Below are 17,029 nucleotides of genomic sequence, written 5' to 3'. Positions count from 1 at the left end.
TAAATGAGCTAAAATGTGGTCTGTTCTCCACACAAGCCCTAAAACTAGACATAGCTACTCCTCGACTTGTCTGGTTGTTTAATTACTATTATAAGGATGATATCGTCTTTTATAGGGGCTTTGAATAAAAATGAAAAAAAAATGGCCTTCTGATTTATGACTTTCATGGTTAGGCAGGAAAGTTTATAAAAAAAAAATAGATGAGTATTAAGAAGTATTAAAAAGATACTATTATATTCTGACCAAAGGAGAGAAAAACACAGTCGTTTTACAAATTAGCTGTATTTTACTGTTAAAATACAATGTCAAGAAATGGAGTATCATCTTTTTCCAGATATATTTTCTTCAGGACAGATCTCAGAACAAGTTAAAAAAATAATCAGGGGGGGGGGGGGAAACCTTACCCCTATCCCCACCAACAAACAGACTAGTGTTCATTTTGACTTCATATTTTCAGAACTGCAACAAGCCATTTTCTTTTGCTATCTTGCACCATCATTTGGCTCTACCCTTACAGGGCCACTGGTTAGGGTTGGTTCAGTTGCTACTTGGTGGCTAGCAACTGCTTACGCTGCTGCTCCAAGAGGGATTCCAGATGATCTGCCCTCTTCATGGCTGCCTGCAATGAGAAGATAACTCACTTAAAAGGTCATAAGTCTGAGAGCTCTACTATATCTAAAGAGCCCTACGCCTCAGAAAAGAAGGTGTTGCAATAAAGACTTTCTAAGGCAGGGGGGGTGTCAAACTCTATTTCATTGAGGGACGCATTAGGGTTATATTTGACCTTGGAGAGCTGGGGTGGCCAGCTTGACGTCCGTTTTCGGCCGCGATGGTCTCATGCAGCCCTCTGCCAGCAAAAACGGAGCTTGAGAGGTTGTGCATAGCCCTCTGGGGCTCCGTTTTCAGCCGCGACAGCCTCCTGCAGCCCTCTGCCAGCAAAAACAAAGCTCAGGGTGGCCATGTGCGACCCTCCCGAGCTCTGTTTTCACTGGCAGAGGCCTCACGGGCCAGTCCTTCGCTGTTTCCAGGGCGGCCTCGTGAGCCAAATCTAAGCACCCTGCATGCCAGATCTGGGCCACTGGCCTTGAGTTTGATACTCCTGTTCTAAGATGTCCTTTCCAAAGCTGACACTTTTAATAATTATTAGTGACAAGATAGACTGAGGTAGCTGTATCCTTCCCTGACATTTACACTCCTTGGCAAATAAAGACGACCTAAGTTTGCATTCCTTCTTCCGATGATCTCAAACTATATTTTGTGGGATTAAAACTCTTTTGTGACCAGGCTTGTCTGGAATCTTATAAAATTTACAAGATATAGTAAAATTAAAACAATCAAATCAAATCTCGTGAGAGCATAACAGAAAGTTTTTCAACTATATTTGCATCAGCAATATAGGATTATAATCTGACTGAACCTTAACATTCATAATCAGGAATATGAAAACACTGGTATAAACTTTGGTGGGGTGGAGGAAAAAAAAACACTGGATGGCCATCAAAACAAAACAGTGAAGGGGGGGGGGAACCTCCAATTCATCCCATTTCTGCCTTTCTGTAATGAGCCAGTTTCGCGAGCTTGTTTCTCCTCATGGAACGCTCTCCGTTTGTTTTCTTGGAATTCTCCTACCTTCAAACCATTATTCTTCTTCACAAGAACTGGCAGGTCTCAAAGAACCTCACCTCACACTGCTTTCGAAAGCTGTTCACAGCCTCCTCTTTCTTCACAATTGCTGTCTTCACTCTACATGGAAGGTCAAAGTAGATGACACTTGGATAACCGAACAACAACAACAGCATAATCATTAAATGTATACTCCACCTTCCTGCTTACATAAGGACGACATGTAGCTTTACAAGAACAAGCAAAAAACTAACCGTCTATTATATCCCTGGGCAGATTTTTTTTCTTTTCTTTTTGGCTGGACATATTTCTCAGAACAGCATAAAGGTTGGAATCTTTGGTCAAAACCAGGACTGGAGACACTCCAGATAGGACTCTTGCAATTCAGCTCTCTTCAGTTTGGGCTGTTTTGTGTCTTTCTTCTTTGGGAAGAAAGTACAAGGAGGCTTAAATAGGACTGTGCTTGGAAGTGTTCCATCTGGGACACATAACAATAGGCTTTCAGAAGAAATGCCTTCACCTCAGATCCTGCAGGCCAGAGGATCTCCATTCAAGCCCTACAGTTTTCATATTCCTCCTAAATCTATGAATGAATCACTCCTATATAAATTTAATAGGGTGCATTCACACATGAGGGGCGATAAATCCCCAAATTAAAATACGAGTTAAGCTGTTAGCCTTGTCCTTTGCTTTGACTAAAAGTTCAATAAGCAAGGGAAACAAGACACGTTTGATTTTAAATTGATTGGGAAGCTTTAATTCTCTATTTTGCACACAAACACACCTCATTTGTTAAAACTGCATCTTGGCACACAGCTTGCCAAATGCACTAGGCCACCATTTATGCTTTGTGCATTCGGCTTGGGAATGTAACTCAGGTGGCATAGACCAGTGATAGACTCCAGTAGGATCTTGGGTCAGAACTGAATTTCTGTACAGAAGATATAGCAGAGCTGTTGTTACCTTTTATGCACCTCTTCCAGCTCCTCCTCTTTGTCTCGCATCACTCTGTCCAGCTCCAAGCGCTGACGGGCACGAAGTTCAGCCATTTCTATCTTGAGACGTTTGTTATCTTCTTCTGTGGTCACCAGTCGGTCTGCAAACTCTTGCCGAATAACCTCAGAGAGGCTGCTGCGCTCCTGAGCTAACTGGTCCTTCACCTATTACAGTAAGCATATGAAAAGCAGTAGCACTTATACCGCTTCACAGTGCTTTTACAGTCCTCTCTAAGCGGTTTGCAGAGTCAGCCTGTTGCCCCCAACAATCTGGGTCCTCATTTGACCGACTTCGAAAAGGCTGATTATTGCTGTAAGAACGCTTAAAATCAGCATGCATGCTATCTTCATTCAGTTCTGGCATTTCTTTCTACCCTTAGGGTATGGACCAATGTTAATCAATGTCAGTTATCCAGAAAGGTATATCATGGGATTCACAGGTTCTGAAGCTTTATCTAAAAGTTAAGAATACTGGGCGAAAGGGAGTTCGTCGGAACAAAAATACAGTTAGAAGTCTTCTTTCCTGTGATCAACTCACCTTCCGTATGTCCTCAACTTCCTGTTCCTTCTGGCGTAGAAGACCTTGGAGATGAACAGTCTCACTTTCTGCTTCCAGCAAACGTCCCTTCAGCTCATTGCAGCGTTCTTGAAACTTACGTTCCGACAGCTCCAATTCCCGCAGCTCCAGTTCATATTTGTCCCGCATTCTCTTTATTCTGAATAGAGAAAGGAATATTATTTGATGAATTACTCTATAGGGCAATAGAGGTATGGAGTCCAAGTTCTTTTTTTATGTGCAGCGTGGTTTTGAACACCATTTTTCTGAATTTACAAATTGTGAAGAATATAGTGGCATGATGGCAAATTGTTCAACTGCCGGGATCAGATCCAGGCTGCAGTATGAGTTCAGACAATTTTCTCTTTATTGGAATTACCATGGCATGAAAAATTAGGCATGGAAAATGAGAGGCTTCATTTAAAGTTGCAGTCACCATTTGCATATTTTTTAAATCCTGAAAATGTTGTCCGTATTAAGGTAGACCAGGAACAGGAAAACAATTCCACAGAAAGCCTAAAACTATTCAATGAGACAACAATCCTGCCATTCTGATTGTGCTCTTCCTGCTTTTCCTTCATACACTTCGATGAATCAGGGAGGTGACTGCCTGAACCACTTCCAAGAGTGATCTTGGACTACCGTATGCCCATTGCTTACAATTAATTTCTTTACAGTTTTATAGCAAGGAGCTCAAGATGTTCATGCGCATCCATGCCATGATTCAAGTACAAAAAGTATATCACCGCCATCAGATTCCCGTTAAGAACTTTACAAAACATAACCCCATTACAGTGCTTTTCTACAAATTCTACCGAATGCCATTCTGAGTAGTCACTCTCAGAATAGCAATAGCACTTAGATGGATATACTGCTTCACAGTGCTTTCCAGCACTTTCTAAGTAGTTTCCAGAGTCAGCATACAGCTCCCAACAATCTGGGTCCTCATTTTACCGACTTCGGAAGGATAGTCAATCCTGAGTCCGTCAGGATCGAACTGCTGACAGTGGAAGGAACAATTAGCCTGCAATACTGCATTCCAACCACTGCGCTACAAGTTTCTTGATGGTTCTTTGGCCATCATCTCTGACTTTCATCTACTTGCATCTTACCTGTTCTCTGCAATCCTCTCACATTCATCCTTGGCAGAGGACATGTCAGCTTCTAGCTTCTGGATGACTAGCTCAATCTCCTTGTCCCTTTCTTTCCGGACTTCTTCTCTAAGCTCCCGTTCTCGAGTTAGCAACCAGGCCTCCTGAAGAGGACACAAAGAAGCCCCATACATCCTTTTGTTAAAACAGTCTTCTGTTGAAAGACATTCTACTTTGACAAAAGGTGCAACTGGATCTCAGGCAAGACACATATCAAGCAGAATTATGTATGTCCCCAAGCTTCTGCCAGCACCTTTGATGGGTTACCTTGCCTTACTTCAATGCTTCCACAATCCCCTATAAATTCCACTGAAATGGCAGACACTGCTTAAGGGCAAAGAAATAGAAATAGCATCAAGTTATATTTATGCTGACTCGAACTTTCTTATTTAAGCCAAAAAGGAGAGATGGGTTGTTTTGTTGTGCGTAAGCATCAATTTGTGCCAGTGCAGCTTTATTTTTCTGATCTTATATTTGAAAGAAAGACTAAATCAGTTCACATCCTGCTGATGTAGCCACATCTGGTTGCCTCAATAAAACACTTTGTTTAGGATTATCTTTGAGGTATCCTGTCTCTTGCAGGTTGAAGTTGAATACATTGTATGAAATTAATATCTAAAATATTCTTGAGGTTTGTGGTTTATTGGACTTATATGCCGCCCTTCTCCCGGCGTACAACATAAAAACACATATTACAAAAGTTAAAAGAAAGATTAAATAGAATATCCAAAAAACCCAATAGACATTTACAACGAGATTTAAAAATTAAATTAAAATTAACAATTAAAATTAATAATTTATTTTATTCTTGCTCTTTCTCCTTTCTCCACTCCAAAAGAAAAGCTATTTCCTTCTCTTCTTTCTGCTTGCACGTTTTCATCCTTTCTCCATAAATGCTAAGCCAACTTCCACAGAGTGGAGAACATGCATTCCCCCACCCCCAATTACTCCTATTCCTTTCAATTAATCTTCAATAAACTAAATGACATCTTCTCTGTGTATCTTTTCAAAGGGTTTCTTTTTTGTTCCACAAATACAATCTATGCAAGGCATCTTAAAACTTGCATTCAATATTCATATTTAGCACTTTTCCTTGGGAATTCTTTCCAAATCTGCTTTTAGGTCACTCCTATTCTTCCTATCTCAGCCCTCCCCCGCCCCAAAATTCTGCAATTCTTATCCTTGCTATTTTCTATTTTCCTATTTTCTATTTCTATTTTCCTAGAGTCGGGAACGGCTAGCAGATATGTGCAAGGGGAACCTTTACCTTTACCTTGTTGTAATCCTTTCCTTTCCAAAAACAGTATTGAAAGAAATGATATAGATTATACCGTAATATTCCCTCAGTTAAAAATAGTGTATTCATTGGCTCTTCCTGTATTACAGGAAGTCCTTGACTCACAACCATTCAAAGTTACAATGACACTGACTTATGACCATTTCTCACACTTAAGACCACTGCAACGTCCCCATGGTTACATGATCAAAATTGGGAGGCTTGGCAACTGGCATCTTTTTATGAAGGTTGCAGTGTCCCAGGGTCATGTGATTCCCCCTTTTGTGACTTTCTGTCAAGCAAAGTCAATGGAGAAGCCAGATTCATTTAACTTAACAATTGCAGTGATTCACTTAACAACCGTGGTAAAAAAAAATTGAAAAATGGGGCAAAACTCTTGCTTAGCAACAGAAATGCTGGGCTCAATTGTGGTCTTGGTCAAGGACCACTTGTAGTGCTTTTTTCATGTTTATTGTATATTGTTAAACTGTTTTCTAATCAGTATGATTTGTGATTCCCCGATACACGTATTTTGAACTTGTTTTAGTTCTGTAATGAACCATACTAACTTTTTTAAAGCTTTGTCTTTGGTCTCACATTTCCTATAAGCAATCATTAAAAAGTTTCACAAGCCCTTGCAGATGAGAGATCAATTTGTAAATCAATATTTAACAAGTGTGCATGTATGTTGTTGGGAATATTTTGTCAACACCAGGAAAGTTCTCCTGAGCCACTGATGGATGATGAGCGTGTGGCTTAGCAATAGCAATAGCACTCAAATTTATATACCGCTTCACAGTGCTTTTACAGCCCTCTCTAAGCGGTTTACAGAGTCAGCCTATTGCCCGCAACAATCTGGGCCAACATTTTACCCACCTCAGGAAGGTTGAAATGCTGAGTCAACCTTGAGCCTGGTGAGATTCGATCTGCCATATTGCAGGCAGCCGGCAGGCAGCAGAAGTAGCCTGCAGTACCGCACTCTAACCACTGTGCCACCGAGGTTTAGGAAAGGAAGCTACGAATATTACCTCTTTTTTCAGGTAATTGGCCTCCCAGGCCTGCTTCTCCATATCCAGTTGCATCTTCAAGGTCTGTATTTCTACCTTGAGGAGGAAGGAAAAAAGTATAAAGAAAAGAAAGGGACTCTTTCCAATCTCCAGGACACAAAGTCTGTCCGACCTAAGGAATCCAGGTTGCAAGTCTGAGGAAGATGTTACCAGATTACCCACTAAGAGGGCACATAGTGAATTGGGATCACTCTGCAACAGTCATGAATCTGAGAATAGCCTTGGTCTGTAGCTAGGTGGAAGCAGAGCGCAACGTTAAAGTTTCCTAAATCTTGTTCTGGTTAGAAAGAATAAGTGAGAATAAACCAAAGGAAGCAAGAAATCTCTCACTGTAACGTCAAATAGCTTAAAGCTGTATCTCCAGCTTCACCTTTCTAGTTCCATAGTCTTCAAAGTCACATGGTCAAGCTGATGAGATAATATGCCGCTTCATCATTGCAATTCCCTCCCTCAAGAAGAAAAGGGCCGGAGCACTTTTTTTTTTAGGGGAGGGGGGGACCAGCCAAAACCTCAAAACAATTAATATGGATTCAAATTTCAATCACAATTATGAAAATAGTATCCTGTGGCCTTCAGTGATACATGAATTATGTTTTTCAAACTCCCTACCCCCCCCCCCCGTAAAAGCTTGACATGATCTAGTTCTATCTTGCTTGCCTTCCACATCCCTCTTCTATTCTATCCATCTAATATGTGCTGAAGTAATGAGAATAAGCCCAGGTTACATAACCTTTCTGAATAACACATTACTTCAGAGAGCAGCCCTACATGACCAACAAGACCTCAGGATACCGTGAAAAAACAACCACTCTGATCATCAGCTACAAATGACACAAACCAGAGATTAAACTAGAACCTTGCAATAATGCAGAAAAAATAATTTATACACATAACAAGCATTGCACTTATGTGCAATAAGGGTAATGATGCACATATGTAAAAAGGGGGCCCAGCCTGCTCAAATAACACTTTTTCCAAAGTTCCCACAAGAGTTCATATAAGAACATACATATTCTTATATGTATGACAGATATTTCAATGTGGCTGCTCAGGCTGAAAAAGGCCGTGTGACCCCCAATGTAAATTTACCTCAAATGCTAGCAATGAAGAAGACAGCAAAATTATGTAGAAAGTCTAGAAATAAACCCAGACCTGATGCCGTCGCTCCTGTTCTTCCTTCCCTTTCTCATATTCTTCCTTTAAGGCCTTGGTAACAATTGAATTGTTCTCTTCCAATTGCCTTCGCAAATCCTCCAGTTCAGCTCTTTGCCTGCGAATCAGAGACGAATGCCATAGAATAGGACGGTCCAAATTCAGGCACCATTGCATACATTTCCCACAGTCTTAATGTGGCTCCCACCAACCCTCTAAAGTTATTGATTGGAATATTTCCCATACACTGGAAGTACTGCATTTTTAGGAGTATAAGACGCACCAAGGTTTTGAAGAGGCAATTTTTTATAAAAAAAAGTAGGTAGGTAGATAGAGGGATAGAGAGGGAGAGAAAGAGAGAGAAATACAATAGGTAGGAAGGGAGAGAGAGAGACAGAGAGAAATACAGTAGGTAGATAAGGGGAGAGAGAGTGTAGATAGGTAGAGGGAGAGAGGGAAGGAGGGAGGGACAGGGAGAGAGAGAGATATACGGTAGGTAGGTAGATGTTTCCAGGTGTATTTATCCATGTGCTGGAGAAGGAAATCCCTGACCTTCTGCAGCACCTAAGACCTTGTTTCTGCTGGGACAGCACTTGATCAATGTAATTCTCATCAATCAGTTAAAGAGCTTTCCAAAAGGAAAAAGAAGTTTTTGCACTCTGCAAACCTCCCAAAAACGTCCCGTTTTTCACGAAAACGGTCCCGTTTTTTTTTAAAGGCATGAATAGCTTTGGGGAGGCTTGCAGAGTGCTCCTAGGGGGTGGTGGTGAATGAAAACAGGCGTTTTTTGTCAAAAAAAATTGAATGCATAGCCTTATGGAGACTTATAGAGTGCTGCTGGGGGCTAAAAAAAACAGCCCATTTTTTGCTCATTTCTGCCCTCCCCAGCCCCCAGGAACTCTCTGAAAGCCTCCATAAGGCTTTGCACGGCCATTTTGGTGAAGGGGCGGGGCTTCGGGAGGCAAAAAATGCTGCATTCGATGTATAAGACGCACCCAGATTTTCAGCCTCTTTTTTGAGGAAAAAAAGTGTGTCTTATACTCTGAAAAATACAGTAATCAAGTTCACAGTATTGTTTCAGTTTAAGCTTTTTCCAATAAATTATTCTTTGTGCATTAGCCACTTGGTGTGTAGCTCTATGCATGCTAGAATAACTGCAGCCTTTAGACCAGTGGTTCCCAAAGTGGGCAGTACCTCCCCCTCTGGTGGGCGGTGGGATGACTTAGGGGGGCGCTTAGAGGCAAGGGAGGGTGGCAGGGGGCGCTAAGAGGGCGAGGAAAAAAAGATCATGTATTGTGTTGGCTGCAGAAGGCGTCGCTCCTAGATTGGTAGCTTCCCCTTAGCTAATTCTCAGATGGAAAGGAGAAACTTACTGAGCAGAAGATGGACTGTAAGCCCATCGGTGCGGGCAGAAGGACGAAATTACCCAAACAAACCTGGAAATAGCTGCGGGTTTCCCTTTAAGCAATGTCACCACCCTTCCCTCCAATCACTGCCTTCCTTTCAGGAGAGGGGCGCGTGCCGTTTCAATCGCCCGCCCCCCAACAACGCCAGCATCTTAACCAACTGGCTTAGCTTGTGAAAAGGTTTTTTTTTTAACAGTCAGTGGGTGCGGAGATCGTGCACGGTGTTGTTGTTGTTGGGGGGGAAATCCCACCAATCGAATTCTAGTTGAGCTTGCTAGAGAGCTCTTTGCCACTGGTTTAAAAAACGGTCACATATTTCGTGTCATCCTTTTCCTTTGCATGGAGACGCTGCTGGGTAAAAGTAACTGGGGGGAGGGGGTGATGAGCGGAAGTGCGGTCGCTCCCTTTTGGTGGTGTGGATTTGGGTTAGGGAGGTTTGGATTACCAGCAGGAGGGAGCTCGCATTGCAATCTTCTGTTTCTAGCCTTGGAAATACGGGTGTTGTTAAACTCATGGGAACTTTCTTTGATATAGGTATAGTATACTATATGTATATACTACTATAGTATAGGTCAGGAATCCCCAAACTTGGCAACTTTAAGACTTGTGGACTTCAACTCCCAGAATTCTCCAGCCAGCATAGCTGGGAGTTGAAGTCCATAGCTGTCTGGAGAATTCTGGGAGTTGAAGTCCACAAGTCTTAAAGTTGCCAAGTTTGAAGACCTCTGGTATAGTTCTCCTGCTTGAGCAGTGGGCTGGATCAGACGACCTCCAAGGTCCCTTCCAGCTCATTTATTCTAAGTTTATAAAAACTCCACTCAATGCTGGTCGCGGGTGGATTTTCTTTTAGGATATGTGTTTTAGTTTTTGAAATATCCCCATTTCCATCCTCTCTCCTTGCGGAATTATTGGTTTTGAATAGTTGGTTCGGCGAGCAGAAGTTTAGCCATTGAAACCACGTAAGCATTTAAAGGCAGAATGTTTGTGTCATGCAAAATAATTGGCAATCTGAAGGAGATAAGATTATATTGTATGCCTTTATATGTGTGGATATGTGCACACATAAATTTTGCAGCAGGGTTAACAATGACCAGAGCACCTCTTGGTTAGCATAGCCAATAAGAAACTTGGCCAATAATATTAAGGCAAGTATGAGCAATTATCTGTCCATGGTTGCTTAAAAAAATGACACCAGAGTTTCTTGCCATTTTTGGATGGGAACTGATGAAAACAGTAATACAAATCTTAAAATTGAGATTTTTTTTTTAAAAAAGGAAAAATAGATTGTACTTCAGTTTTGCTTAGATGTGTGATGTGAGTCAACCGTTTTTGATATTTAGACCACCAAATCTTAAAGACTATGCAGATGGTTTGGAAGGGGTTAGTAGCAAAGCTAGTGTTGATATTGTGGAAATTAATGAAACTAAAAATTATAATGATGTTATTGCAGGGATGTGACTATCCAGCTAAAGTTCTGACATTCTAAGACTTAGATGTCTGAGTGATATCAGGATTTTCTTTTGATGGAAATTCCAGATTGAGTGATAAATCCATGTTCAGATACTGAGGAAGATGGGATAGTGGAGGAACAACTCATAGAGCTGCAAAATGACATTGAGCTGAAGCCAAAGTTTAAGAAATCGTACCAAGAGTTTTGGTTATAGAAAGAAATTTCTGATCGCTATCTTGCACTTTGGACAGTGGTTAAGAAGCTCCTTGTTGCATTTCCAGCATCATATTTAGTGGAACGTGGCTTCAGTGTGGTCATCCAACTTCTCTCCAAGCAAAGAAATCGACTCCAGATTACTGAACGTGGTGATTTAAGACTCCTGCTAAGTGACTTAAAACCAGACATTGGGAAACTGGTATCACTTCATCAAGCCCCTCCATCACATTAAGAATTTACTGAACAGTGAAGTAGTTACTAAATTTTATTGAGTTTACTAAGTTATTAATTACTAAGGTTCTTGATAAATGACTATCACTTTGAAAATCTGGTATCACTGGATCATGTTCAACAATTTTGTTGAATTAACATTAACTAAAAAGGGTTTTTAAATTGGATTTTGAATAAATGTGCAATTAATTGTTGCAGTTTTGAATTTTACTGTTACTATCTTCCTTCCGTCGTGCAAACCGCCCAGTCACACGACCCTCCAGCCACGCCCACCAAGCCACGCCCACAGAACTGGTAGTAAAAAAAAATTGAATTCCACCACTGGGTGGGGGCACTGAGGATCAGTTTGTAGCACCAAGGGGGCGATGGACTGAAAAGGTTTGGGAACCACTGCTTTAGACTGAAAAAAATGCTACATGCAACGTGGTGGGGAAAAAAATACCCTTGAAACAGGCTATAAAATTCATGCAGCACTGCCACCTGAATTGGTCATCTGCAAATTCTCCAGGCCCCAGTACTAGAGAAGATGATGTATGTGGGAACAATATATGTGCTTTTTACCTTTGGGATTTCAAGATGTGGTAGTTCTTTTTTCCTGAACACTGCCCTTGTCGGTGCAAATGGTCAATACCTACTTGCTCAGCATGCCCACCAGTTCTGAACCCGACAAGCCTCCTCTCACCTGGCAGCCTGTTGGTTTAGCCTCTCCTTCTCCTCGGCCACTTCACTGTAGAGCCGACGCCGTTGTTGGTGTAGAGACTGCTCCTCCTGCTCCAGCTGCTTCTCATACCTGTTCAGAGGGAGTCTTTCAAAGGAGGTCTTAGCAAGTCATCCGTATCCTTGCCTTGACCCAACACTACAGGAAGCATAAAGCCAAAGATTTCCTCAAGTGGGAGGGAAAAAATAATGATACCTTTGAGGAATGCAAAACCATTATTTTAAAAAACTCCAAAGACTTCAAAAAGGAGAAACCAAATTTTTCGTAAGAGATGTGGAAGTTGCAAAATGGAAAAACCTTACAACAGAGAGGATGGAATAAACGGGCATAAAGGCTCAATTATAAATGCATGAGCCAGCACATAAAATATATTTCAGAGAATGGTACCCAAACTGCACTGTTTGCCTATTACTTTCCTCCCACTATATTAGGTACCTGCTTAAGCCCTCTGACGTCAGCAGTTTGCAATCAAGACTGCACAATATTCTGGTTTCTAAACTGAGAAAACAAATACAACTTTATGATGCCTCTCTGTGGGCATGTGAACTCTCCTATCTCTCCATTCTGTCCTTAGAATACCAATGACATACACTCAGTATTTTCAAGCAAATCCTGATGTCAGGATTTGGCAAGACTGCTACCTTTTCTAACCGAATGGACAAAGTCATCTTGTTATCAGGTATGAAGGCACATTCTGTGCCTCACTTTCTTCTAATCTAGGCCATCATAGTGTTCCTTCCCTAAACAATATTACACAAGGTCCCCCCCCCTCTTGTTGTGTGCCCCCCCCCCAGTAATTTTGTCCCTTTTTCTTCCTCTTTGCACATCTTCTATAGCCTTTTCCAGATCCTCATTCTCCTGCTGGACATCTTTCTATTTGCTTCTCCCTTCGTACCGCTGCCTTGCCAGGTCTCTCTCTCGCTGCCCTTGCTCTTCTTTCTCGTGCTCCAGCATCTCTCTCAGTTCTTCTGTCTGTCGAATGTAGCGCTGAGCTGCACGCTCATCCGACTGCAGTAGTTCTACTTCATGCAGCGATTTCAGCTTTTTGATCTCTAGCTTATGTTTAGCAATGAGCTTCTGGATTTCAGGCTCCAGGCCTGAATGGGGAAGAAAGCAAATGGGAGGTTACAGACTACAAATGCCTGCGTGAAAGCAAGAATTTCCACTCTGTACACCCACCTCTCCTTCCTGCAGATTCAGTTGTTGTAATAATCAAAGATGACAAAAGGTGAATGGAGCTAGTAAAATATATTAAAAGCATTGTACAGTCCTGACTTATAGCACATAGTCATCACATTACTAGGAGCCAAGCTTAAATTGGAATGAAATTGTATCTTTATCATTAGTAAAATAGACCAGAGAGCATGTAACGTAAATGTCTGACTACATTTAATGAAAAAGAACTACTGTAAATTGTTTTCTGCCATAACTGGTTATAAAAATGTTGCCACTTGAAAGCATATTTGCCTTTAATAATGAACCCATAAAAATAAAAATGGAGGGGGGGGGGGGGGGAGACAGTTCAGGTATCTGAACCGAAGCAAAGAAAGGGAACCGGAAAGAATAATCAGATCTACAATCCTGCCTAGAAGGTCAAAGCAAAGACAACATGCTTATGAAAATAGTTCTACCTGGGGGAGATTCCACTAAAAAGTCTGCTTATTGGGACAAGAACCTGAACAAATAACCAAAGCTCAACCGTACCTTTAACAGTGATCTCTTTGATCTTCTTGGTCTTTTCATCAATCCATTTCTCTCGGCGGATTTTTTCTGTGGCCGTCATCAGTTGTTTCAGCTTCTTTATTTCCTTCATGTGAATTAAAAAGGGAAAAAAGCAAGAGGTATATCAGATTTTCATTAAATTCCATCTTGTATCTATGAAAGAACAAAGCAATTCTTCAATAAATCTGCAATGCATCAGAATTGCTTTAGAAGAGGAGAATTCTTTGCAAGGGATAAAAAGAACCCAGTAAGATAGCCAACTGAACTTCCTGGAATTTTCTGAAATTGAATTTCAAGGCATGCAATGTATGAGTTGACATTACTTACAAATAATTCACTATAGATCCCTAACCCTAACACATCACACAATACACACAGGTGGTTTATATAGCAATAGCACTTAGACTTATATACCGCTTCACAGTGCTTTGCAGTCCTCTCTAAGCAGTTTACAGAATCAGCATATTGCCCCCAACAATCTGGCTCCTCATTTTACCCACCTCGGAAGGGTGGAAGGCTGGTACTTTATATTCTGTGTGTAATTTATACACTTGATTATTTATATTATGCATCCATATAATAAATAAAACCATTCATTCATTCATCTTATTTATTTAAAATAAATGTATTTGGCATAAAAACCTAATTCAGGATATCATTTTTTATAATGCCACATAAATGGTATTTTTTCCGGCTCCAATTTTAGAAGACAAATTTCAAGATATGAATTCCAAATAACAACTAAAATGTTTTAGCTCTAAGTTTATATACCCAAAACGATTAAACAACAGAGTAAATCTCCTTTCTCCATTGCAATAGTTTGGACCAAGAAAATTAAGAGAATCTAAGCTTTTTATTCCTAAAATTTGGGAGGCAAAGAATACTGAACAAACCACAACAGCCTCAAATGATTGTGCCCAGCCTTTTATTTTGTAAGGGTCAATCTATTCGAAGCTCTGCAAAAGATCAAGTCTGATCTGCATCACTCTGGAGAGATAATCAATGTTCAGATTAGGAGCAAGATAGGAAAATGAAGCTCCATTATCTTGCAGACTAATCTTAAAAACAAAGAAAAATGTAATTTTTAAAAAAGCTGAGGAAAATGGGACATTTCTGAAGAGATGGAATGTGCCAAATTCAGTGCAGCTGGTTGTTTTCTCAAGAGCTGTTTTGGAAAAGAATGTGATACGTATCCTGCAGCAGCATTAAATGAAGGGTGTGTGTGCAAAGGGAACAGGCACGCATAAGGAATTCTAATGTGTTTTCCTATCAGTTTATCAGTTCTTTTTGAGACTGATGAAGAAATAAACAGATCTTCTCTGTAAATAATTATTAGATCAGGTAAACTAACAAGATAATATTGTTAGAAGACTTAAAAGAAGACTGGAAGTCAAGAAAGTGAAACAACAGGCAAAACTAATGCAAAACAGACAAGATACCTCTGCCCGTAACATTACTATGGGAGTAGCAAAAATTGTAGTTCTTGATTTATCACAAATGAACCTGAATTTCAGTTGCTGAGCAAGGCATTCATAAAGTGCAAAACCACATGACCATATCGCTTAGCAACAGCAGTCCCGGCACTCCTCAGTGGCAGTCACAAACTCCCCAAACCATCACTGCGCTTTAGGCTGCCCTGTACTATGCCTTATGGGATGGCAAGCATCTCCAGAAGTGTACAGCACTTCTGAGGCTGTAAGAAGCTCCTGAGCCACCACACAGTGTGAAGCCCCGGCTATATGCCTCAGGAAGTCCAAACAGCTTGAGTCAGCAAGAGTCGAGGAGTGCTGGAGGCAAAAAGGGCAGAGATGGGGGAAGATAGATGAGTTGCAGCACCCCTACAGTTGTAAGTATGGATGGGCTGCCAAACACTCAAATTTTGGTCACAATGCAATGGTCATAACTTGGGGAACAGATTGTAAATCCCTTCATCCAGCAACACAATAACTTTGAACAGTTGATGAATAAAAAGTTGACTAGCTGTATCTGAAGACCAATGTTATTATTTTGCTCCAAAAGGTTATATAGTGCCACATAGAACAAGTATTTGTACTTTTCTATAATGCAGTGTTATTTTATCCCTTTTACAAGCCATCTTCCATACCTTTCAAAATTATTTATTTACAAAATTTATTGGCCGCTCATCTTACCATACGTTAACTCTGGGCAGCTTACAGTCATTAAAATGTACATGTACAATTAAAGCATAGATAATTAAAATCAACATTAAAGCCTAAGGACACATGGGGAGGGCAGGGACGGAGTAGAGGGAGGTGGGATCTTTTGTTACTCGATCAACAACCTTCACTCGGTTGTTCCCCAACTGGCACAGCCACATCTTTAGGCCCTTATAAAAGGACAGGAGGATTGGGGCCAACCTTCCATTGGGGGAGGAGGGGGGGCGCAAGATGTTCCGGAGGGCAGGAGCAACAGCAGAGAAGGTCCTCCTCCTGGACCCCGTCAGCTGGAACAATTGGGCTGACGAGACCCACATCATGCCTCCTCTGCCAGCGTGGATGGGATGGGCCAATCCGAGTGGGGTGAAATGATCCCTCAAGTAACCTGGACCTATGTGATGATAAGAATATCTATAATCTACCTCTACATCTATACACTGAAATTTAAAAAGAGGCGAGTATGTGATGCTGGATCTATCCACTTTCCTACACCAATCAAAACAATGTGCATGTCGGTAATAATGTATTGCTAAAGCATTTAGGAAATGTTGCCTTTGATTCATAAACACCAGAGCCTGTTCAGCTGAGTATTAGGTATGGAAGCTGAAGAGGGCATTATTATCAAAGTCAAGGAATAGCACTTTGCACCAAATTGCAATGTTTGCCATACCTATACCCCAAGAGAGATATAGGCACAGCACCATCTAAGAAATTCATGGGGAAAAAATCACATTTAAAGGATCTAGACCAGCAAAAAGGACAAAAGCGGAAGTTAACAGCATGCACAAAGTTTACCTCACAGAGGGGGCCCAGAGTGCGCCAGACCTAAACAGAAAGAGGAAAGATGAGAGAAATGGAGAAATAGAAGGAGTGTGAAATAAGAGAGTTGGAGGGGGGGGGGAAAGCAAGGATACACCTTAAGCAGAGCGTAGATTACTTCTTAGCACAGGGATCAAAACAATTGACTAAGGGAAAGAGCTAACATTTTGGGAATATTGCATCTGTGTGAAAGTGCTTTTCAAGGCAGGAATAATCCTAACATACCTCTAATTTTACTGAGGTCAAATTTTAAAAAAAATCTACCACCCTTCTCAGTACCTGCTAGTTTAGGTTGCTTGGCCCAAATTAATATTTATAGCAAGTCCTAGCTGAAGTTGTCTGTCTATCCATCCACCCATCTCAATCTTGGCAATCTTAAAACACATGGATTTGAACTTCTGGGAGTTGAAATTCATGTATGTCAAAGTTAACAAAGTTGAGAAATATTGAGAGATGATAGAAGTAAAACC

At 41.0% G+C, this 17,029-nt stretch overlaps 1 protein-coding gene across 5 annotated transcripts in view; it reads right to left on the bottom strand.

The window, feature by feature from the left end:
* Nucleotides 1–263: 263 nt before the first annotated feature.
* The window catches only part of CEP131 (centrosomal protein 131), a 36,031-nt gene continuing 19,265 nt past the window's right edge, over nt 264–17,029 (bottom strand). For 3 of the 5 annotated variants that reach the window (XM_081968110.1, XM_081968111.1, XM_081968109.1), the window contains 10 exons: nt 13,546–13,648; nt 12,737–12,938; nt 11,806–11,913; nt 7,821–7,938; nt 6,630–6,704; nt 4,287–4,429; nt 3,157–3,334; nt 2,587–2,783; nt 1,683–1,743; nt 264–619 (listed from right to left, as the gene is read on the bottom strand). In XM_081968110.1, the coding sequence (XP_081824236.1) occupies nt 545–619; nt 1,683–1,743; nt 2,587–2,783; nt 3,157–3,334; nt 4,287–4,429; nt 6,630–6,704; nt 7,821–7,938; nt 11,806–11,913; nt 12,737–12,938; nt 13,546–13,648 (1,260 nt within the window). In that variant the 3' untranslated portion in view covers nt 264–544. Of the gene's footprint in view, nt 620–1,682; nt 1,744–2,586; nt 2,784–3,156; nt 3,335–4,286; nt 4,430–6,629; nt 6,705–7,820; nt 7,939–11,805; nt 11,914–12,736; nt 12,939–13,545; nt 13,649–16,535; nt 16,566–17,029 lie in introns of all 5 variants that reach the window. The other 2 variants (XM_081968107.1, XM_081968108.1) reach the window with 1 other exon arrangement.

Source organism: Natrix helvetica, assembly GCF_964273705.1.
Source record: "Natrix helvetica genome assembly, chromosome: 1".
NCBI classification, from domain to species: Eukaryota; Metazoa; Chordata; class Lepidosauria; order Squamata; family Natricidae; genus Natrix; species Natrix helvetica.
The sequence above is the reverse complement of the archived record's forward strand: the minus strand, read 5'-3'. Positions and strand labels throughout refer to the sequence as shown.